Source organism: Schistocerca gregaria, chromosome 4 (genome assembly GCF_023897955.1).
Source record: "Schistocerca gregaria isolate iqSchGreg1 chromosome 4, iqSchGreg1.2, whole genome shotgun sequence".
In the NCBI taxonomy this organism is placed as follows: domain Eukaryota; kingdom Metazoa; phylum Arthropoda; class Insecta; order Orthoptera; family Acrididae; genus Schistocerca; species Schistocerca gregaria.
In genome coordinates, this window is record NC_064923.1 from 201,395,481 (window position 1) to 201,420,268 (window position 24,788).

Genomic DNA, 24,788 nt, shown 5'->3' on the forward strand with positions numbered 1-24,788 from the left:
TGGCTTGCATTTGTTGAACCATACTACCAACAGCTATGTAAAAATGTAAAATCTTACATACAGAGAAATCACAATATAAGTAATTTTAACGAAAGTTGAAATTATTTTTCCGTTTACACATAGGTTTAATAATTATAGTTACGAAATCTCGACGTGTCAACTACACATAAAATAGAATATAAAAAAGAGAACTCAGTTGAGATTGGAAAGCATATACTTGGAACGCAGGGTGTTCGTGCATCCACAGATACAACACCAAATGTCATTTGTACGTTAATATCTCGTATAAAACAAAACAGAGATTTCTATACTTGAGGATCTTCATAGTTTAATAGACCAGAAGCACTGCTTGGAATGAGCACCTTTCATTCCGCAAGATTTTTCAGTAAACGATTTCCCTGGCCTTTGAAGAAATTGCAGGAAAATAAGTCGTTTACATCTCATTTTTTCTTCTGACAGTTTGCAGAAATCGTTATCATTGAGCAGGCAGGGTGTAAGACAGAGCTGCTCACTCTGTCTTCTCTTGTTCAACGGATACCATTCACAGGGCAATAGACGACAGGGAGAAACTAAGAGACATAGGAGGAATTAAAATTCATGGAAAGAAAATAGACATGCTGAGAGTTGCTGACGATATCGCAGTGTTAAGTTGTTGGGGTTGTTTTTGGGGAAGGAGACCAGACAGCGAGGTCATCGGTCTCATCGGATTAGGGAAGGATGGGGAAGGAAGTCGGCCGTACGCCTTCAAAGGAACCATCCCGGCATTTGCCTGGAGCGATTTAGGGAAATCACGGAAAACCTAAATCAGGATGGCCGGACGCGGGATTGAACAGTCATCCTCCCGAATGCGCCACCTCGCTCGGTGCAGTGTTAAGTGAAGATACACAACAACTAGAAGCGACGCTGACCCAGATGGAAACCGCCTTCAGCTCTTCCTTTGATCTTAATATTAATAAAGGCACAACAAAAATCTTAGTGGTGAGCAGACCGTTGCTTAATGCTTACTTAAAGAGCGACTGGAGACTGTGGAATCCTCTGTCTGCCTAGGGAATAATATTACATCAAACGGAAGGTCAAGGAAGGATATTGTAAGCCGAATCCACCAGGCAAAAGTTGCTTTTAACAAGAGAAGAAACGTTCTCACATCCAGCAGCATAGACAAATATCTCAGGGAAAACCCCATAAAGAAGTTTGTTTGGAGTGTGCTGCTGTGCGGAAGTCAGACATGGACACTTCGAGAAGCAGATAAACGTAAAATAACAGCCTCCGAGATGTGGTGCTACTTCAGAATGCTCAAGATTTCCTGGTTGTACGAGATATCAAACGAAGAGGTTTCCCACGGAGTGGAGGTGACAAAAATTAATGAATTACTGTGCTGATAAACCTCTTACGTTATTTGATTTTCAAACAGCTGAACAGAACTGAAGGTACTCAGACATTTCTCTCTTTACTTATTCTGTTCAACACTAAACTGACACACAATATTTTTAGCGCAACGCAATCTGATTTTCAATATTCCCTACAAAAGAATGGCCCTGACTGCCATTAACCTATACCCTTCATGAATCACTTACCTTAAAAAAAATTTCGTTACTCGAACTACTGCAATACAGCGAGCACCAATACTGCCAGCTAAATAAAAGATTCTAGGCACTAACTCCTGATAGGCATAGTTAGCAAATGAAAGATTTTGATGGAGAACAAACAATGTATTTACTTTAATAGTGTTCAAAAGTCGTAATATATATACACTCCTGGAAATTGAAATAAGAACACCGTGAATTCATTGTCCCAGGAAGAGGAAACTTTATTGACACATTCCTGGGGTCAGATACATCACATGATCACACTGACAGAACCACAGGCACATAGACACAGGCAACACAGCATGCACAATGTCGGCACTAGTACAGTGTATATCCACCTTTCGCAGCAATGCAGGCTGCTATTCTCCCATGGAGACGATCGTAGAGATGCTGGATGTAGTCCTGTGGAACGGCTTGCCATGCCATTTCCACCTGGCGCCTCAGTTGGACCAGCGTTCGTGCTGGACGTGCAGACCGCGTGAGACGACGCTTCATCCAGTCCCAAACATGCTCAATGGGGGACAGATCCGGAGATCTTGCTGGTCAGGGTAGTTGACTTACATCTTCTAGAGCACGTTGGGTGGCACGGGATACATGCGGACGTGCACTGTCCTGTTGGAACAGCAAGTTCCTTGCCGGTCTAGGAATGGTAGAACGATGGGTTCGATGACGGTTTGGATGTACCGCGCACTATTCAGTGTCCCCTCGACGATCACCAGAGGTGTACGGCCAGTGTAGGAGATCGCTCCCCACACCATGATGCCGGGTGTTGGCCCTGTGTGCCTCGGTCGTATGCAGTCCTGATTGTGGCGCTCACCTGCACGGCGCCAAACACGCATACGACCGTCATTGGCATCAAGGCAGAAGCGACTCTCATATATACTGAGAGCGGATGATCTGGACGTGTGTCCGTCAGAAACAATAAATTTGTAAGACTGGATATCACGAACCAGTTCGTGATATCCAGTCTGACGGACACACGTCCAGATCATCCGCTCTCAAAACTCCGCCATCTCTCTCCCCACATCCACCACTGCTGGCGGCTCACCTCCAACTGAGCAACGCTACGCGCTGTTCACATCCAACTGCCCAACACTAAAATAGCGAATATTCCTACAATGCTAACCAGCCACAGACTGCACACACCACAGCCAGTGCTATTCATACAGAGCGCTGTGTGGTGTTATCAATATAAAAACCTAAACAGCTTACTTACAGAGGAAGAGAACCCTTGTCTCCAGAAGCTAATTTTATACATAAGGGACACACGGGTGAGCCATCTGCTGAGACATGATGGTATCGCTAAAAGTATCGTTGATGGGACAGTGGAAGAGGAAAAATACAAGAGGCAGACCCAGACTAGAACACATGAACCAAATTGTGGAGGATATCAGCTGCACAACCTATACCGCACTCAAGAGAAAGGTTGAAGACAAATGAATGACGAACTGCTGCTAACCAACCTGATGGTTGAAGATCTAAGAAGAAGAAGATGCTGATCCAATATGATTGGAACAGAATTCAACTGTGGTTGGTACACTTTCATACCCGGGTAGATATCAGCTTTTTGCTCGCCTCAAGTGTTCGAAACCAGAGGGAGCTGCTAATTACTGGTTGGATAGCTGCGCTGTCTTCACCTTTATGGCAGAGTGAAAGATGCCCATTTTTCTCCGGTCAGTTTCCGCGTCCGAAACTTGAAATCGGAGGATAGCAGACTGACGTTCATTACAGGGCCAAAAACAATAGCCTCCTCCTTCCGATTAGGACATATCCTTCTCCCATCAATTGTGCCAATGCAAACACCTCTCTTGCAGAAGTCAGCATAAAAAACCGTGTTGTGACTTCGGGATTCAAACCAATGATCCTTCTTCCTCAAAATGGGATCCCTGATGGAAGAGTACGGAACTATGTTGGTGCAGATTGGGTGAAAAGAGGAGATGCGATACAGATTCGAAGCTGCAGGAGTGTGCTTCAAGTTGGGTAACGTGTCCGTTGTGAAAGGAGATCCTGTCTTGCAGAAAACGGACACCATTATTTATTTATTTATCAGATTCTGTGAGACCTTGTAAGCCAAAGCTACTTCGCCAGGACACGAGTCAGTAGACAGTTTCCAGAATGCTGATTAGAAAATTTCTAAAAGAAAGATGTTAAAAAATTAATAAAGCACAAAAAATAAGCTTTGGGAGGGGATACGAATAAATAACACATTGCAGAGGAAATTTCACCATTACTGCGGCGAAGTCAAGTACAAAATACACAGAGTGTGTTATAATGAAACCTTTCACCTTGGGTTTGAATGGCTCAAATGGCTCTGAGCACTATGGGACTCAACTTCTTAGGTCATCAGTCCCCTAGAACTTAGAACTACTTAAACCTAACTAACCTAAGGACATCACACACATCCATGCCCGAGGCAGGATTCAAACCTGCGACCGTAGAAGTCGCGCGGTTCCAAACTGTAGCGCCTAGAACCGCTCGGCCACCCCGGCCGGCTTAGGTTTGAAGAAATGAGGTTTATACTCACTCTTTTGTTATGCTGGAGGGCTATTGAAAATTAAATCTGATGAATTTTGCACAACTTTCTGCACAATGGTTAAAAGAAGTGTTGTGCAAACGTAAATATTTTTCTCGTCTGGTATTCACTGAATGAATGTTTCCAGTTTCTTCTGGTTTTGTCTTCGACTGGTTTGATTCAGCTTTCCGTGCTGCTCTATCCTAAGCAAACCTCTTCGTCTCCGAATAACTAGTGCAACGTACATCCTTCTGAATCTGCTTACTGTATTCTCCTCTGGGTCTTCCTCTACAACCTTTACTCCCCATACTTCACTCCAATATTACATTTACGATACCTTGATGCCTGAGAATGTGTCCTATCAACCAATCCCTTCTTTTAGCCAAATTGTGCCACACATTTTTTGTATCACTGGCGTTTACGTAGAGTTGTCATTGCTAACAGACGTGCAACACTGCGTGAATTAACCGCAGAAATCAATGTGGAACATGCGAAGAACGTACCCGTTTGGACAGTACGGCGAAATTTAGCATTAATGGGGTATGGCAGCAGACGACCGACGCAGGTGCGTTCGCTAACAGCACGGCATCACCTACAGCGCCTCTCCTGGGCTCGTGACGATATCGTTTGGACCGTAGACTACTCGAAAACCGTGACCTGATCAGATGAGAACCGAATTCAGTTGATAAGAGCTCATGGAAGGTTTAGAGTGTGATGCAGACCCCACGAAGATATGTACCCAAGTTGTCAACAAGGCACTGTACAAGCTGGTGTGGGTTGTGTTTGCGTGAATGGACTCTGTCCTCTGGTCCAACTGAACCCATAATGGATGGGAAATGTTTATGTTTGGCTACCTGAGAACATTTACAGCTATTCAACGATGAAATTTTCGTGGCTGACAATGCGCCATAATTGTTCGCAACTGGTTTGAAGAACATTCTGGACAATTCGAGCGAATATTTTGGCCACCCAGATCGCCTGACATGAATCCCATAGAACATTTACGGTACATATTCAAGAGGTCATTTCGCAGTGAAAATCCTGCACAGGCAACACTTTTGCAATTATGGACAGCAGTAGAGGAGGCATGCCTCATTATTTCTGCAGAGGATTTCAAACGGCTTGTTGTGTCCATGCCACGTCAAGTTGGTGCACTCGTTGGGCAAAACGAGGTCCGACACGATATTAGGAGTTACCCCATGACTTACTTCACCTCAGTTTATTCTTATAGCGGAGACAGCAGCATTCAGTTTGCACAAAAGATCTTTCACCACATACTTCCGCGGCAACTCTTCGTCTCCCCTCAATCCTAGGAATTTAAAATGGTCAGCTTCATTGATTGTTTGATTGCCTTACAAGATTTCAGTGTCAGAAACTGTATTCATTCGTTTTTTTTCATTAAGAGTTAATCTTCTCTTTTTTGAAACCGCATGTTAATTAACCCACTACTCTATTAGCTAGATTATTTCCTAAACGTTACGCAAAGGGTTGCAAGTTTTTCAAATTAAAAATATGAGAGATTTTGAAAATTGTGGCCAAAATAGTGGCAATTTCTGCTAATTTTACTTTAAGGAAGCTGTCATATCCCGGGTGATCAAAAAGTCAGTATCAATTTGAAAACTTAATAAATCACAGAATAATGTAGATAGAGAGGTACAAATTGACACACATGCTTGGAATGACATGGGGTTTTATTAGAACGAAAAAAATACAAAAGTTCAAAAAATGTCCGACAGGTGGCGCTTCATCTGGTCAGAATAGCAATAATTAGCATAACAAAGTAAGACAAAGCAAAGATGATGTTCTCTACAGGAAATGCTCAATATGTCCACCATCATTCCTCAACAATAGCTGTAGTCGAGGAATAATGTTGTGAACAGTACTGTAAAGCATGTCCGGAGTTATAGTGAGTCATTGGCGTCGGATTTTGTCTTTCAGCATCCCTAGAGTTTTCTTTCTTTCTTTCTCCTGATAGAAAACTTGTTAACATCGAATATCGATTTATGTATCAGGAAGTCGTTTCTGAAAGTATTTGTTTGGAGTGTAGCCATGTATGGAAGTGAAACATGGACGATAACTAGTTTGGACAAGAAGAGAATAGAAGCTTTCGAAATGTGGTGCTACAGAAGAATACTGAAGATAAGGTGGATAGAGCACGTAACTAATGAGGAGGTATTGAATAGGATTGGGGAGAAGAGAAGTTTGTGGCACAACTTGACTAGAAGAAGGGATCGGTTGGTAGGACATGTTTTGAGGCATCAAGGGATCACAAATTTAGCATTGGAGGGCAGCGTGGAGGGTAAAAATCGTAGAGGGAGACCGAGAGATGAGTACACTAAGCAGATTCAGAAGGATGTAGGTTGCAGTAGGTACTGGGAGATGAAGCAGCTTGCACAGGATAGAGTAGCATGGAGAGCTGCATCAAACCAGTCTCAGGACTGAAGACAACAACAACAACAACATCCCTAGAGTGGCGGTCGATCACGATGCACTTGCGACTTCAGGTAACCTGGGAGGTCAAGCATGACGAAAGTGGCGGCTGAGCACACGATCATCACCAAACGACGCGCGCAAGAGATCTTTCACGCGTCTAGCAATACTTTTCTTTTTTTTTTTTTGGTTCTAATAAAACCCCATGTCATTCCAAGCATGTGTGTCAATTTTATCTCTCTATCTACATTATTCCGTGGTTTATTAAGTTTTATACTGACTTTTTGATCACCCGGTACTATTGTGCACAGATGTGTACGCAAATTATGAGGTTACCCCGTTTACGTACTGAAACTGCTTTTACAAGACAGGTTGACAATTGACGATAATTCGTCACTGTACATGGTATTTATAAATATTTAACCAAAACAACTTTCACCCCTTATAGCTCTATTCATACACTGAGGTGTCAAAAAGTCATCGTATAGCGTTATGTACATACACTGATGATCCAAAACGTTATGACCACCTGTTTAATAGCTTTTTTGTCCGTCTTTGGAACGAAGTACGTAAGTGATTCTGCGTATCAGGGATCCGAAAGTTTGTTCGTAGGTTTTGCAGAGGTACGTATCTAGATATCCGCGCATAGGTCTTCTAATTAGCGTAAATAACGGCCCGCTGATTTGCGTACGCGTTGATGGCTTCCGATAGCGACCCAGACGGGTTCCAAATGATTTACATCAAGCGAATTTGGTCGCCAAGAAATCAACGTGATTTCACTATGATGCTCCGAGACTCAAACATTAACTGCTGACTGATGACATCGGTGGCTGGGTAGACATCAACCATGAAGGGATGAGAGTGATTCGCAGCGTCCAGCGCGTCTTCGATTACTACCACAGGCCCCATGCGAGTGCAGGAGAATGTCTCCCTTAGCGTAATACTGCATCCACCAGCCTGCGTCCGTGGCGCGCTGTACGTTTCCAGCTGCCATTTCCCTCGGTGGCGCCGTTTGCGGAACCGATCGTCGACCTCGTGTAGCAAAAATTGATTCACCCAAAGAGTCGACATGTTTCCATTAATCGGTGCTCGAGTCGCCCCATGGTGCCGTGCGCACTCCATGTTCCATTTTAGCTGGAGCTAAGGTTGTGATTGTAAAATACTACACTACTGGTCATTAAAATTGCTACATCACGAAGATGACGTGCTACAGATGCGAAATTTAAACAACAGGAAGAAGATGTTGTAATCTGCAAATGATCAGCAGCATTCACACAAGGTTGGCACCGGTGGCGACACCGACAACCTGCTGACATGAGGAAAGTTTCCAACCGGTTTCTCATACACAAACAGCAGTTGACCGACGTTCCTGGTGAAACGTTGTTGTGATGCCTCGTGTAAGGAGCAGAAATGCGTACCATCACGTTTCCGACTTTGATAAAGGTCGGATTGTAGCCTATCGCGATTGCGGTTTATCGTATCGCGACATTATTGCTCGCGTTGGTCGAGATGCAATGACTGTTAGCAGAATATGGAATCGGTGGGTTCAGGAGGGTAATACGGAACGCCGTGCTGGATCCCAACAGCCTCGTATCACTGGCAGTCGAGATGACAGGCATCTTATCCGCATGGCTGTAACGGATCGTGCAGCCACGTCTCGATCCCTGAGTCAACAGTTGGTTACGTTTGCAAGACAAGAACCATCTGCACGAACAGTTAGACGACGTTTGCAGCAGCATGGACTATCAGCTCGTAGACCATGGCTGCGGTTACCGTTGACGCAGCATCACAGACAGGAGCGCCTGCGATGGTTTATTCGACGACGAACCTGGGTGCACGAATGGCAAAACGTTACTTTTTCGGATGAATCCAGGTTCTGTTTACAGCATCATGATGGTCGCATCCGTTTTTGGCGATATCGAAGTGAACGCACATTGGAAGCGTGTATTCGTCATCGCCATACTGACGTATGACCCGGCGTCATGGTATAGGGTGCCATTGGTTACACGTGTCGGTCACCTCTTGTTCGCACTGACAGCATTTTGAACAGTAGACGTTACATTTCAGATGTATTACGACCCGTGGCTCTACCCTTCATTCGATCCCTGCGAAACCCTACCTTTCAGCAGGGTAATCCACGACCGCATGTTGCAGGTCCTGTACGGGCCTTTCTGGATACAGAAAATGTTCGACTGCTGCCCTGGCCAGCACATTCTCCAGATTTCTCAGCAATTGAAAAGTCTGGTCAATGGTGCCCGAGCAAGTGGCTCGTCATAATACGCCAGTCACTACTCCTGATGAACTGTGGTATCGTGTTGAAGCTGCATGGCCAGCTGTACCTGTGCACGCCATCCAAGCTCTGTTTGACTCTGCGCAGGCGTATCAAGGCTGTTATTATGGTCAGAAGTGGTTGTTCTGGGGCTGATTTCACAGGATCTATCCACCAAAATTGCGTGAAAATGCAATCACATGTCAGTTCTAGTATAATTTATTTGTCCAATGAATACCTGTTTATCATCTGCATTTCTTCTTGGTGTAGCAATTTTAATGCCCAGTAGTGTAGTTGACGATATCAACTTGTGAACACGTAGGGGTGGTCTGCTGCGGAGCTCCTTCTTCAGCAATGTCTGTTGTACGGTGTCCTCCGAAACACATGTGCATGCACCAGCGTTGTGCTCTTTCGGCAGAGATGCCAGACCACCATCTGTTCTCATTTACAGAGCAGACAAGCCTGCGACCCCCAACTTCTGCGAATAGTCGTGGACGTCCAACCATTGAGAGCCTAGTTTCACTGGCTATCTACTTCTTTCCGCAGATGCTCACAACAGTAGCACTTGAACATTCGACCAGCTTTTGCCGTTTTCGAAATACTCCCTCACAGGTTTTGCGTAATAATAATCCGCTCTTTGTCAGAGTTACTTATCTCAATGAATTTCCCCATTTGCAGCCCATATCTTCGCCAGGTTGATCCCACGTTCGTGCCTGCTCCGCTTACGTACTTTTGTTACCGCTTCACGTGCCCGCAACGCCACCAGGCGACATCCAACGTCGCGGTCGGCAGTGGTCATAATGTTTTGGCTATCTGCCCCGATAGCTGAGTGGTCAGCGTGACGGATAGCCATCCTACGGGCCCGGGTTCGATTCCCGGCTGGGTCGGAGATTTTCTCCGCTCAGGGACTGGGTGTTGTGCTGTCTTCATCATCATTTCATCCCCATCCGGCGCGCAGGTCGACAACGTCGCGTCGAATGCAATAAGACCAGCACCAAGGCGGCCGGACCTGCCCCGCAAGGAGCCTCCCGGCCAATGACGCCAAACGCTAATTTCCATAATATTTTGGCTTATCAGTGTATAAACGGTACAAAAGGGGAGTGCATTGGCCAAGCTGTCATTTGTTTAGTTATTTTTCATTTATTTATTTATTGTTCCGTGGGACCAAATTAAGGAGAAGTCTCTCGTAAATCAACAATGTAACACTGGTATTTGCTTAATTTTTCAGCTCCTCCAGGAACTCCTCGACAGAATAGAAGGAGTGAGCCATGAGGAAACTCTTCAGTTTGGACTTAAAAGTGTTTGGGCTACTGCTAAGATTTTTGAGTTCTTGTGGTAGCATATTTGGTAGCTTATAGAAAATGGATGCAGCAGAATGCTGCACTCCTTTAGGCACAAGAGTCAAGGAAGTGCATTCCGCATGCAGACTTGATTTCTGCCTAGTATTAACTGAGTGAAAGCTGCTAACTCTTGGGAATAAGCTAATATTGCTAACAACAAACGACATTAAAGAAAATATGTACTGTGAGGGCAATGTCAGAATTCCCAGAGTATTGAATAGGGGTCAACAAGAGGTTCTCGAACTTACACCACACATAGCTCGAACAGCCCGTTTTTGAGCCAAAAATACCCTTTTTGAATCAGAAGAATTACCCCAAAAAATAATACCATATGACTTAAGCGTATGAAAGTATTCAAAGTAGACTACTCTTCGTGTTGAACTGAACTGAATTTCAGATACTGTTCTAATGGTAAATAAAGCTGCATTTCGTTTCTGAACAAGATCCTGAACATGGGCTTTCCACAACAGCTAACTATCTATCCGAACGCATAGGAACTTGAACTGTTCCGTCTCGCTTATAATATGCCGATTCTGTCTGATCAAAATATCGGCTATAGTTGAATTGTGAGCTAGAAACTGCAAAAACTGAGTCTTACTGTGATTTAGCATGAAATTATTTTCCACAAGCCACGAACTTATTTCATGAACTACATTATCTGATACTGTTTCAATATTACACACAAGGTCCTTTACTACCAAGCTGGTCTCATCAGCAAATAGAAATATTTTTGAATCACCTGTAATACTAGAAGGCATATCATTTATATAAATAATAAACAGCAGTGGCCCCAGCACCGACCCTTGGGGAACGCCCCACTTAACAGTGCCCCATTGGGACTGAACATCACTACCACTCTCAATATTGCGGAGAATTACCTTCTGCTTTCTGTTCTTAAAGTAAGAGGCGAACCAATTGTAAGCTACTCCCTTTACCCCATAATGGTCCAACTTCTGCAGTAATATTTTGTGGTCAACACAGTCAAACGCCTTCGTTAAATCAAAGAAAACACCTAGCGTTCGCAACGTTTTATTTAATCCGTCCAAAACCTCACAGAGAAAAGAGAATATAGAATTTTCAGTTGTATTTGGGTAGTTCATGTGAATAGGTTTCCGGAGTGATTATGGGCCCACAACTAACCTGGTAGTAGGAGTTAGATTCATGGGACATTTCTTTTCGGAAATCTTTAGGGAAAATACCAAATTTCACTGCTAACAACGCAGTGGCCGACGGCCTTATCTTAACGACCGTGAGCAGTGGCGTTTGTGTAGAGTGGTCAGTGCTAATAGACAAGTAGCACTGCGTGAAATTTACGCAGAAATCGATGTGGGATGTACGACGAATATATGCATGGGGGTTGTGAGGCGAAATTTGGGGTTAATGGGTTATGGCAGCACGACGCGAGTGCCTTTGCTAACATCACATCGCCTGCAGTGCCTCTCCTGGGCTCGCGATCATATCGATTGGACCAAAGCGGACTGGGAAACCTTGGCCTGGTCAGATAAGTCCCGATTCCAGCCGTTAAGAGCTGATCGCTGGGTTCGGGTGTGGTGCAGATCCCACAAAGCCGTTAACCCAAGCTGTCGACAAAGCACAGTGCAAGCTGGTGGTGGCTCCATAATGGCGTGTGTCGTGTTTACGTGGAATGGGCTGGGTACTCTGGTCTAACTGAATTGATCATTGACTGGAAATGGTTATGTTCGTCTAATTGGAGACAGTTTTCAGCCATTCATGGACTTCACGTTCACAAACAACGATGGAGTTATTATGAATGACAATGCACCATGTCACCAGATCACAATTGCCCGCGATTTTTTTGAAGAACATTCTGGACAGTTCGAGCGAATGATTTGACCACCTAAACTGCCCGACATGAATCCCATCGAACGTTTATGGAGCGTAATCGAGAAGTCAGTTCGTGCTAAAATCCTGCACCGGCAACACTTTCGCAATTATGGACGGCTATAGAGGCAGCATGTCTCAATATTTCTGCAGAGGACATCCAGTGGCTTGTTGAATCAATGCCAAGTCGAGATGCTCCACTACACCGGGCAAAATGAGTTCCCAAACGATATTAGGAGGTAATTGCAAGTCGGACAGCAAACACTAGTAGCAAAGAGATTGGCCGATAATTGTGTATATTATATCTGTTTATCTTTTCATAAAGTGACTTCGCTAACGAGTATTTCTATCAGCCGGGAAACTGAGCTCACAGAAATATGTACCGCACAGGAAAATGACAAAAGTTATATATTGTGCACTTTACTTCATAATCCTACTTGATATGTCACCAAACAAGGAGCCTTTACTGTTTAGTGATTTAATAATTAATTGTAGCCTATCCCCGATGATATTCCATCTGTATATTGAGAAAGCACTAAAGGAACAAAAAAACTGGAGTAGGAGATAAAATCCATGGAGAAGAAACAAAAACTTCGAGGTTCGCCGATGACATTGTAATTCTGTGAGAGACAGCAAAGGACGCGGAAGGGCTATTAAACGGAATGGACAGTGTCTTGAAAGGAGGATATAAGATGAACATCAACAAAAGCAAAACGAGGATAATGGAATGTAGTCGAATTAAATCGGGTGATGCTCAGGAAATTAGATTAGGAAATGAGACACTTGAAGTAGTAAAGGAGTTTTTCTATTTGGGGAGCAAAATAACTGATGATGGTCGAAGTAGAGAGGATATAAAATGTAGGCTGGTAATGGCAAGGAAAGCGTTTCTGAAGAAGAGAAATTTGTTAACATCGAGTATTGATTTAAGTGTCAGGGTCGTTTCTGAAAGTATTTGTATGGAGTGTAGCCATGTGTGGAAGTGAAACATGGACGATAAATAGTTTAGACAAGAAGAGGATAGAAGCTTTCGAAATGTGGTGCTACAGAAGAGTGCTGAAGATTAGATGGGTAGATCACATAACTGATGAGGAGGTATTGAATAGAATTGGGGAGAAAAGCGGCTTGTGGCACATCTTGACTAGAAGAAGGGATAGGTTGGTAGGACATGTTCTGAGGCACCAATTTAGTACCGGAGGGCAGCGTGGAGGGTAAAAATTGTAGAGGGAGACCAAGAGATGAATACACTAAGCAGATTCAGAAGGTTGTAGGTTGCAGTAGGTACTGAGAGATGAAGAAGCTTGCACAGGATAGAGTAGCATGGAGAGCTACATCAAACCAGTCTCTGGACTGAAGACGATAACAACTACAATTAATTCTATTTCATTTTTGCTTGCTTGCAGCAGCTTGTAATACACTCTAGGAAAAAAAAAGACGATTGCCACGTAGGATTTATCCGAATTGGACGAAAATCTGTAGATGTTATGTACATGTACAGACAAATAAATCATTACAATTTCTGAAAAATTGGATGATTTATGCAGGAGAAGGATTTTCACAAATTGAGGAAGTCAATAACACGTTTGTCTACCTGTGACACTTATGAAAGCACTTATTCGGCTTGTCATTGATTGTAGGAGTTGGTGGGATATCATGACCAACTCTGTCCAACTGGCGTGTTAGATCGTTAAAATCCGAACTGGTTGGGGGGGGGGGGGGGGGGGGGCTACCCAAGACGCCAAAAATTCTCCAAACGTTTTCAGTTGGAGAGAGACCCGGCGACCTGGCTGGCCGGGGTAGGGTTTGGCAAGCATGAAGGCTAGCAGTAGAAACTCTCGTCGTGTGCAGGCGGGCATTATCTTGCTGAAATGTAAGCACAGAATTGCTTGCCATGAACGCCAACAAACCGGGGAGTACAGTATAGTGGACATGCCACTGCGGTGCAAGGGCGCCGTGGACGACAACCAATGGGATCTTACTATGGAAAGAAATGGCACCCCGGATGACAGTCAGATCGGTATCCCACCGTTCTTCAGGGCGTCTCCAAACACGCCCTCAGCCTGGAATCCAGTGATGAGTCCCTCTTCGAACAGAGCTCCGATGCCCAGTGAAGAGTGTATAATTGTGTCGGAACACCAGCTCTTAAGAATTTTGCTTTCACAATTTATTCTTTCTTTATTTACTACTAAGCAGTTTTCAAGCTGCGCGAGGTACTGTCCATTGTTGCATACGTGTAATGTGTTCTAGCTGTTTAAATATAGCTTCTCTTCGTCAATGTGCAATTGCATAGTTACGTATTTGAATTAAAAAATCAAAATCCGTGTCAGAAACTGTTTACTTCGCGTTATGTAGCAGTTGAGTGTTAATATGTTCTCTGAAACTCGATGTTAATTTCGCCAACTACCCTAATGCCCCCTAGTGAGCATGTCTCGGAGTTGCCAGGGCAGTGGAGGTTGTAATGCAGCTGATATGAAATGTCTGATTGATGATGTAAATTTTATATTCCACAAAACATAATTGATGGTAAAGTTTTTTATCTCTAAAATTTAATTAACCACGAGAGGATTAGCATTATACTGTAGATTGTATGAGGTTCATTCAAAAATTAAAGAGACAAATTGGTTCGGGGAAGAAACAGTTAGGAGGGCAAGTTTGATGCCTTTGTAGCTTTAAGTTGGCATCACTGGGATGAGCCCTGATCAGCTGATGTATCAACATTGTTTTGTTTATAACTTCCGCTAGAAACGTCCACATTAGTTGAACAACGTTCTGTTATTCGTTTTTTACTCACTGAAGGCGAGAAATCGGTGAATACATACTGCAGAATGTCTGAAGTTTATGGTGAAGGTTGTACGAATCGTGCAAATTTTTACAATTGGGTGGAGCAGTTCAAAAATGTTCGCGACTCAGTGACTGACGAACACCGTTCTGGCCGACCAGTTTCAGTTTCCCAACTCCCGCACTTGAAAGTCGAATTGACGACATTATTCGTGACGACCGCCGTGGTACTGTGGAAACGATAGTTGATAAGGTTCAATTTAATACTGGTACAGTTCATAACATTATCTATAACAAGCTGAAGTACCGCAAAACATGCGCAAGATTGGTCCCAAAGGAGTTTACGCGGCTACACACGGAGACAAGGTTGAGAGTGTGCACAGAGCTAAAGGAACGTTATGAAAGAGAAGGTGAGCAATTCCTCAACAAAATTTTAACTTGTGATGAAAGTTAGGTTCAATATTATGAGCCAGAATCAAAAAGACAAAGCATGGAGCGGAAGCACACCAACTTACCTGTGGAAAAAAAAAAAAAAAATTCAAAACAGAAGCATCAGCAGGAAAAGTCATGATGACGGTGTTTTTGGATGCTGAAGGTCCAGTTTTTGGTGATTATATCGAAGGATCTCAGAGGAGAGAGGTAATTCTTCAGCAAGACAACGCACGTCCTCATATTGCTCAACTAACCCGTGAAACCATCTACAAAATGAGCTGGAAGGTACTGCCTCATCCCCCTTACAGTCCTGATATAGCACCTAGTGATTTGTTTTGATGCACTGAAGGAGGCATTATGTGGGAAGAGGTTGCAGGACAACGAGGATGTGAAAAAGTTTGTGAGAAATTGGTTCAAACATCAAAATAGAGTTCTTTACAGCCAGAATATATGTTCAAGGGGACTATGTTGAAAAGTAGAAAAAGTATTGTTTTGTAAAAATAAACACTTTTTTTCTCCAGACCAATTTGTCTCTTTGATTATTGAATGACCCTCGTATATTGGTATAACTTGATTCGCATCGGACTGCTGGCTGTTCTTTTTGTGTCCACATGTTGTGGAAACATGCCCACATCAAATTATTAATGGCAAAACATCTCGGAACCTTGTGCACTGATAACACTTTTCATTTTTGATATCAGAAAGGGGGCTCCTACAACAACCAAGTCGTTGCAATGAAGTCAGAGGGAGCAGACGGACTTCCATCAGTTAACCCTCGCGACGCCCACGCGCAGCTGGTTCGCAGTGTGCTGCACCACCAGATCATCATAAGGTACGTCAGCACAGCAACACACTCAGATATACTCTTTGATTTGTCAACGGATGTGTTACTGTTGACTGATTATAAGACATAAACTGCCTCACAAAAAAAAAAAGAAATGAAGCACCCAGATGGCACTGTCAGATGTCAGTGTAACTTCATACCCGTACACACCTCTACATCTACATCCATACTCCGCAAGCCACCTGACGGTGTGTGGCGGAGGGTGCGCTGAGTACCTCTATCGATTCTCCCTTCTATTCCAGTCTCGTATTGTTCGTGGAAAGAAGGATTGTCGGTATGCTTCCGTGTGGGCTCTAATCTCTCTCATTTTATCCTCACTATTATACGTAGGAGGGAGCAATATATTGCTTGACTCTTCGGTGAAGGTATGTTCTCGAAACTTCAACAAAAGCCCGTACCGAGCTATTGAACGTCTCTCCTGCAGAGTCTTCCACTGGAGTTTATCTATCATCTCCGTAACGCTTTCGCGATTACTAAATGATCCTGTAACGAAGCGCACTGCTCTCCGTTGGATCTTCTCTATCTTTTCAATCAACCGTATCTGGTACGGATCCCACACTGCTGAGCAGTATTCAAGCAGTGGGCGAACAAGCGTACTGTAACCTACTCCCTTTGTTTTCGGATTGCATTTCCTTAGGATTCTTCCAATGAATCTCAGTCTGGCATCTGCTTTAGCGATGATCAACTTTATATGATAATTCCATTTTAAATCACTCCTAATGCGTACTCCCAGATAATTTATGGAATTGCTGACCTGCTATTTTGTAGCTAAATGATAAGGGATATATATCTTTCTATGTATTCGCAGCACATTACACTTGTCTACATTGAGATTCAATTGCCATTCCCTGCACCATGCGTCAATTCGCTACAGATCCTCCTGCATTTCAGTACAATTTTCCATTGTTGCAACCTCTCGATACACGAAAGCATCATCTGCAAAAAGCCTCAGTGAACTTCCGATGTCATCCACCAAGTATTTATGTATATTGTGAATAGCAACGGTCCTATGACACTCCCCTGCTGCACACCTGAAATCACTCTCACTTCGGAAGACTTCTCTGCATTAAGAATGACATGCTGCGTTCTGTTATCCAGGAACTCTTAAATCCAATCACACAATTGGTCTGATAGTCCATATACTTTTACTTTGTTCATTACACGGCTGTGGGGAACTGTATCGAACGCCTTGCGGAAGTCAAGAAACACGGCATCTACCTGTGCACCGGTGTCTATGGCCCTCTGACTCTCGTGGACGAATAGCGATTTGCAATTCTCTGTGATAGGTAGAACGGCCACCAGAATGCATTAGTGTTGTTCATCTTTAATGTTGTTACCAGGCTCGATAGGGTAATCAAGGGGGGGTGAACAGCTTCAGATGTTGAAAGATCACTGTGAAGGATATGGAGCTGCCGCGTACTCGTTTGAGACAGCGTTATCATCCGATACAGTTTGGAAGCGTTGTTGTGGGCCTCCATTTGGCTGGCTGGTTGAATCGTACACTATCCAGATTCGTCGAGCAGTCGGACGTGAAACTGGAACGATGCTGGACAGCATGAGAATTTGATGGCAAGTATACTCGTTGTCGAAATCCGGCCGACTACGTTTGATAACACCGAGCGAGATGACGCTGTGGCTAGGATATTGAACTCGCGGTCGGGATGACAGCGGTTCTGATTCGCGTCCAGCCATCCAAATTTAGTTTTTCTATAACTTCTCTAAATTACTTCAGAGAAATACGAGATTGGTTCCTTTGAAAGTGCACCGCCAATTTCTTTCCCCTTTCTTGAAATAATCCGAGCTACTGGTTTGTCCCTAACGACCTCGACGTCGACGATGTGGACGGGATGTAAACTCTAATCGTCCTTACTTCCTTACGTCTGACCGCCACAAGGGAGGATCACGGTATTGTACACCAAGCGCACTGTAACCCCTCCACATCTGCACCTGTCGTCGGGGAACAAGAACATTCTGTGTAACCAGCACCATTGGTCGGAGACTAGCAGCAGCTGAATTAGGCAATTACATTCATGTTCAGAAAAAACAGAATATCTACAGCGACTAGATATAAGACGTTCTTATTCACGGGACATGTACATTAATATGTTCTGCAAAAATTACTAGCATTTCAGTCACCTCGGTTCAGTGTGTGTCCTGTTGCCTAGTAGCCACTGGGTCCACCATGGGCCCTGATAACTTCTTCCAAGCGTGACAGCATCGACGCGTATGAAGGGCCGTCCTGTGGTATAGCCATCGATTCTGCATTCAGATTGGCACTGGCTCACAGTGCTGCTCCTGCCGTATCACCATATCCCACACATTTTCGACTGGCGACAAGTGTGGTGATCTGGCTGACCAGGTCAAAGGCCGACATCGTGGGACACCAAGAAGGCACGTGTTCGTGCAGCAACATGTGGTCTCCAATAATGGCGTCTTTCGTGCTGAGCAGAAACTGTATGGCTACAGGTCGCAGGAGGCCATTCACGTAGGTCACATTGGTCACAATGTCCTGGACACTCACCAGCCGTGATCTGCGGTTGTACCCAATAGCACCCCGCACCATAAGGCCTTGGGGTGGCGCTGTATGTCTTGTGTGAATGCAGTCAGCATGATGCCGCTCCCCCTGATTGCGGCGAACCAAAATACGGCCATCATTTTCAAGCAAACGGAACCTGGATTCATCTTAAAACAGCATCTGATGTCATTCCTGTCTCCAGTGACGTCGTTGCATACATCATTGCCGTCTAGCATGTTCCTGCACATTCGTGAAAAGTAGACGGAGAAATGGACCGTGCGCTCGTAACCGATGCCGTAATAAACGGCGACGGACCTGATAGTGTACGAAGTGTTCCACTGTAGTGCCAGAGCCGAGGATCTGTCCTGCAACGCCGTTCGGATGACGTGTCGATCTTCTCGGGGGTTGGTCTGGCTGGTGTACCTGACCAATCTCGTCGTGTTCTGCGACCTCCTGTGGACCATTCTGCACACACCCTTTGCACTGCCGGAACACTTCGTTCCATACGAGCAACAACTTACCGGATGGATGCATCATACTTTCTCATGCCAATAACGCGCCCTCCTGCAAGCTCAGTGACTTGATGGTACGGTTCGTCCATACGCCTGCGAGACGTCCTGAACGCCTGCTCAAGTGACAATAATCCATTACCTTCGGTTTATAACGACAACAAGAGCTGCAGGCACATATTACCGGTATGTGGTGTTGCGCCACAATATCGATGTTGATCTTGAATCTACGGGCTGACATAGTTCAAATGCTAATCATTCCTTCAGAACACATTAATGTACCGGGTGATCAAAAAGTCAGTATAAATTTGAAAACTGAATAAATCATGGAATAATGTAGATAAAGAGGTACACATTGACACACATGCTTGGAATGACATGGGGTTTTATTAGAACCAAAAAAAAAACGTTCAAAAAATGTCCGACAGATGGCGCTTCATCTGATCAGAATAGCAGTAATTAGCATAACAAAGTAATACAAAGCAAAGATGATGTTCTATACAGGAAATGCTCAATATGTCCACCAACATTCCTCAACAATAGCTGTAGTCGAGGAATAATGTTGTGAACAGCACTGTAAAGCATGCACGGAGTTATAGTGAGGCATTGGCTTCTGATGTTGTCTTTCAGCATCCCTAGAGATGTCGGTCGATCACGATACGCTTGCGACTTCAGGTAACCCCAAAGCCAATAAACGCACGGACTGAGGTCTGGGGACCTGGGAGGCCAAGCATGACGAAAGTGGCGGCTGAGTACACGATCAGCACCAAACGACGTGCGCAAGAGAGCTTTCACACGTCTAGCAATATGGGGTGTTTTCTGTTTGGTTCTAATAAAACCCCATGTCATTCCAAGCATGTGTGTCAATTTTTACCTCTCTATCTACATTATTCCGTGGTTTATTAAGTTTTCAAATTTATACTGATATGAATTTCCTATCTCTAGTCGTTCAAGGTGCTCTGTTTCTTGAGAATATGAGTGTACTGTCATATGCGTAGGCTGGCGTTAACATCACAACACTACGGCTAAGTTTTGAGTGGCCCCGTTACCGGGAGTATGGACTGCTAAAGGAAGGCGCAGCATTGTTTTTAATAATGAGTCATGGTTCTGTATTACTCCGAATGACCACCGTCGGCGAGTATAGTAGCGACCCTGGCAGAGGTCCCATTCTTCCACTGTTTTGGAGAGGCACAGCGATGTTACTCCTAGGGTCGTGGTGAGGGGAGGCGTCAGGTATGACTTTAGGGTATGATTAGAAGTGATTCTGCGGCACAACGGTACGTCACAGACATCCTGCATCCTCTTCTTTTGCCTTACATGCGACAGTATCGGGGTGCCATTTTTCTACAGGAGGATGTTCGTCCACACATGGCACATGTCTGTGTGAACTGTATGCGTGATGTTGAGGATCTCCCGTGATCAGAAACATCCAGATAGAACAATGTATGGGATTACCTCGGACGTCAACTCCATGCTAGGATCAGTATCCGGGATATCAAGGACCAGTTGTGGGTCAGCTTTCCTCAGAAGAGAATACGAAGGTTTTATCACACCCTTGCCACTCGAACCAGTGCATACATTCAGGCAAGAGAGGATAAAGCGTAATACTGATCAGTGTTCTCGTAAAGTTCTTCGTAATTTGCACTTGCTTTTAAAATCAGTGAAATAACTTTACTTGCCTCTTAACAACGAGTTTCATTTCGTTTCCTTCTCCCCTTGTGGGTGCTTCACTTTTTTGTCGGTTGGTGTGTATTGGGAAGAAATAGTTATTGTCCCCAGTTCTTTGACTAGGAATGTGTTGGACGAAAACTTTAGCTCGGTTTGATGAGTTACGCCAAAAAAAACTGCAGTTAATTGTTTACTGTTATGAAACTCCTGACAAACTGAAACTGTGTGCCCAGAACGGTATCCAAATTTGGAGCCTCCCTGATACTGGTATTTCTCAAGAATGGCAAACATCACCGTTTGCGCGCCAGTTTAGCAAATAATTTTTTAATCATTCATGAGGTTTCATTGCCTCTAATGACGGTGTTCAGTAAGTGACTTATAAAATCCTGGCCATTTAAAAGCACACTCAATAAGCTGTTGGCCATTAATGACGCAACCGTTTGAAGGCGGCATGTGACAAACTTCAAACTACGAGAGGCGTTGAATAAGTAATGCAACACATTTATATCTCGACCGGTTTCGGCTGAAAAAAGACGAATTTTTTTTTGTGGGAAAATCCCCGCTTCAGCCTCTATAGTTCGATGAAGTTCCGATAGGTGGCGATGCTCAACGTATCCCTCAAATCGGCGTCTGCAACTGAAGTGAGTATCAAAAAGAGAGCTGTCATTGAGTCTCTTTTGGTGGAAAACCATAGCAGTGCAAATATTCAAAGGGCCTTGAAGAATGTCTACGGAGACCTGTTAGAAAACAAAGCACCGTGAGTCATTGGCCGAGGCGTCTGTCAACATCGCAACAAGTTCGCGCGAACCTATCCAAATCTCCCGCGTGCCAGCCTAACACACACAGCTGTGCCTTCTGCATTGTTTGGAACGTGCGGACACTCTTATTCGAGGTATCGACGGATCACAATCAGACACCTCGCTGCTCAAGTGGACGTGTCTGTTGGTAATGCTGAGACAGTAGTCCACCGGTTTGGGTACTCAAAGGTGTGAGTCCATTGGGTTACTCGCCGCGTAGCAGAAGACCATAAAGAGCAATGAAGTGCCACCTGAGCGAAATTGCTTGCGCGTTGCGCTGCCGATCGTGACAATTTTTGTCGCCAGAGGCGATGAAACGTGGGTTCATCACATCCAATGCGAAACAAAAGAAATCCGTGGAGTGGCGCTGCACGAAGTCTCCTCCAAAGAAATGTTCGCAGCAGCCCCCTCAGCTGGTAAAGTCATGCCGACAGTCTTCTGGGACTCTGAAAGGGTTATTCTGTTTCACGTCCTCTCATGATGCAACGATAAAATATACAGTGTATTGTGCTACTCTCAGGAGACTTAAAAAAAGGAAAGAAAAGAAACGACTTCAGTGTGTTCATAACCACGAAATCACGAAATGCAAACGAATTTTTCGTTCTCCGAGAAAACGCACGAAAGGCCTCACACAGGTCTGCGAACCCAAGAGGAGCTCTCAAAACGTCGTTGAACTGTTCTTACTCATCCACCCTACAGTCCAGATCTCGCACCTGCCGATTTCCAGCCATTCCGCCCAATGAAGGATACACTCCGCTGGAAGCAGTACGCGAATGATGTCGACGTTATTGATGCAGCAAGACGTTGGCTCCGACGTCCTCCAGTAGAGCGGTACCATGCAGACATACAGGCCTTCCCAGTAAGGTGGCGTAAGGCAGTGATCGGAGAACAATTGAACTTGTTAACGTTGCTCAGTCTGACGACTATCTGCATCCACAACAGCCTGGTACCGCACTAGAGATTGCTGTGCCGCTGCGCGAGACATCTCAGCCGGGATGCTGGCTGTCTGACTCATTATGCTCATTTTCATCCTCCATTGCGTGTTGGTGTTGATAAAACCTGTACTTCAGGTAACCCCACAGCCAGGAGTGTGAAGCTTGTACAGATACCATTTCACAATTGTCTGCAGCACTTTTCGAACAGTGGACCATGGAATGTTCAGTTGCCGTGACACAGTTCGTACACTGCTTGGGTATCGCACATTGCGTTTAGCATTCTCAGCCATGGCAACAGTAACTTCTTCAACAACTCATGGCGCAATTGGCCGTCACCCAGGAGCGTTCCCCAAATCGCCAGTTAACCGAAACTTCCGAATATGTTCTTCAACCCTTGTGTGGAGAGTAGACCTCGCCATATTCCATTAACGATACTTGCGAAGAGTAGCAGCACTGTTGCTGTTATTTTAATAAAACAGCTTTGCGATTAAGGCCAGGCTCACCCTGCCCAGACACATGTTGACTGTTTGCAACTGTAATGCACACTACACTGTCTCAAGCAGCGAAAGTTATTTATAACAATCCTGTACATTGCCACGCTTTCCATACATGCCAATCACTCGCTGGATGAAGTCACGTTGCACAGTGAGCCAATGAGCAAGTAGTCTGCCATCATGGCCGGCTGAAACCTATCACGTGTATCCAGTGTATTCGTTGGTGTGATAATACGCTACTGGCCATTAAAATTACTACACCAAGAAGAAATGCAAATGATAAACGGGTATTCATTAGACAAATATATTATACTAGAACTGAGATGTTATTACATTTTCACGCAATTTGGGTGCATAGATCCTGAGAAATCAGTACCCAGAACAACCACCTGTGGCCCTAATAACGGCCTTGATACGCCTGGGCATTGAGTCAAACAGAACTTGAATGGTGTGTACAGGTACAGCTGCCCATGCAGCTTCAACACGATACCACAGTTCATCAAGAGTAGTGACTGGCGTATTGTGACGAGCCAGTTGCTCGGCCACCATTGACCAGACGTTTTCAATTGGTGAGAGATATGGAGAATGTGTTGGTCAGGACAGCAGTCCAACATTTTCTATATCCAGAAAGCCCCGTACAGTGCCGTCAATGCGAACAAGAGGTGACAGAGATGTGTAACCAATGGCACCCCATACTATCACGCCGGCGATGGCGATGACGAAAATAACGCTTCCAATGTGCGTTCACCGCGATGTCGCCAAACACGGATGCGACCATCATGATGCTGTAAACAGAACCTGGATTCATCCGCCGGCCGGGGTAGCCGAGTGGTTCTAGGCGCTACAGTCTGGAACCGAGCGACCGCTACGGTCGCAGGGTCGAATCATGCCTCGGGCATGTATGTGTGTGATGTCCTTAGGTTAGTTAGGTTTAAGTAGTTCTAGGTTCTAGGGGACTGATGACCTTAGAAGTTAAAGTCCCATTGTGCTAAGAGCCATTTGAACCATTTCTTTCGGATTCATCCGAAAAAATGACGTTTTGCCATTCGTGCACCCAGGTTCGTCGTTCAGTACACCATCGCAGGTGCTCCTGTCTGTGATGCTGCGTCAATGGTAACCGCAGCCATGGTCTCCGAGCTGATAGTCCATGCTGCTGCAAACGTCGTCGAACTATTCGTGCAGACGGTTGTCGTCTTGCAAACGTCCCCATCTGCTGACTCAGGAATCAGCCATGCGGATAAGATGCCTGTCATTTCGACTGCTAGAGATACGAGGCCGTTGGGATCCAGCACGGCGTCCCGTATTACCCTCCTGAACCCACCGATTCCATATTCTGCTAACAGTCATTGGATCTCGACCAACACGAGCAGCAATGTCGCTATACGATAAACCGCAATCGGGATAGGCTACAAACCGACCTTGATCAAAGTCGGAAACGCGATGGTACTCATTTCTCCTCCTTACACAAGCCATCACAACAACGTTTCACCAGGCAACGTTTGTGTATGAGAAATCGGTTGGAAACTTTCCTCATGTCAGCACGTTGTAGGTGTCGCCACCGGCGCCAACCTTGAGTGAATGCTCTGAAAAGCTAATCATTTGCATATCACAGCATCTTCTTCCTGTCGGTTAAATTTCGCGTCTGTAGCACGTCATCTTTGTGGTGTAGCAATTTTAATGGCCAGTAGTGTATAACCAGCGCCGCTGCGCTTCTGCAGTTAGTATACCCTCAGCCTACAGTGATTATAGTGAGTTCAGGGAAGTTCACTATTGGAGTCCTCACTAAGAAGCCAACGAGCTAAATGCTGCAGCAGTTACCAGAGAGCGTAACCACCGTCAG

General features: G+C 44.8%; 1 protein-coding gene across 1 annotated transcript in view; it reads left to right on the top strand.

Moving 5' to 3' along the window:
* Positions 1 to 24,788, top strand: part of LOC126267654 (odorant receptor 83a-like) — a 177,450-nt gene that overhangs the window by 84,265 nt on the left and 68,397 nt on the right. Inside the window, exon 6 of the mRNA XM_049972954.1 lies at positions 15,888 to 16,018. Coding sequence (XP_049828911.1) covers positions 15,888 to 16,018 — 131 coding nt within the window. The remainder of the gene's footprint in view (positions 1 to 15,887; positions 16,019 to 24,788) is intronic.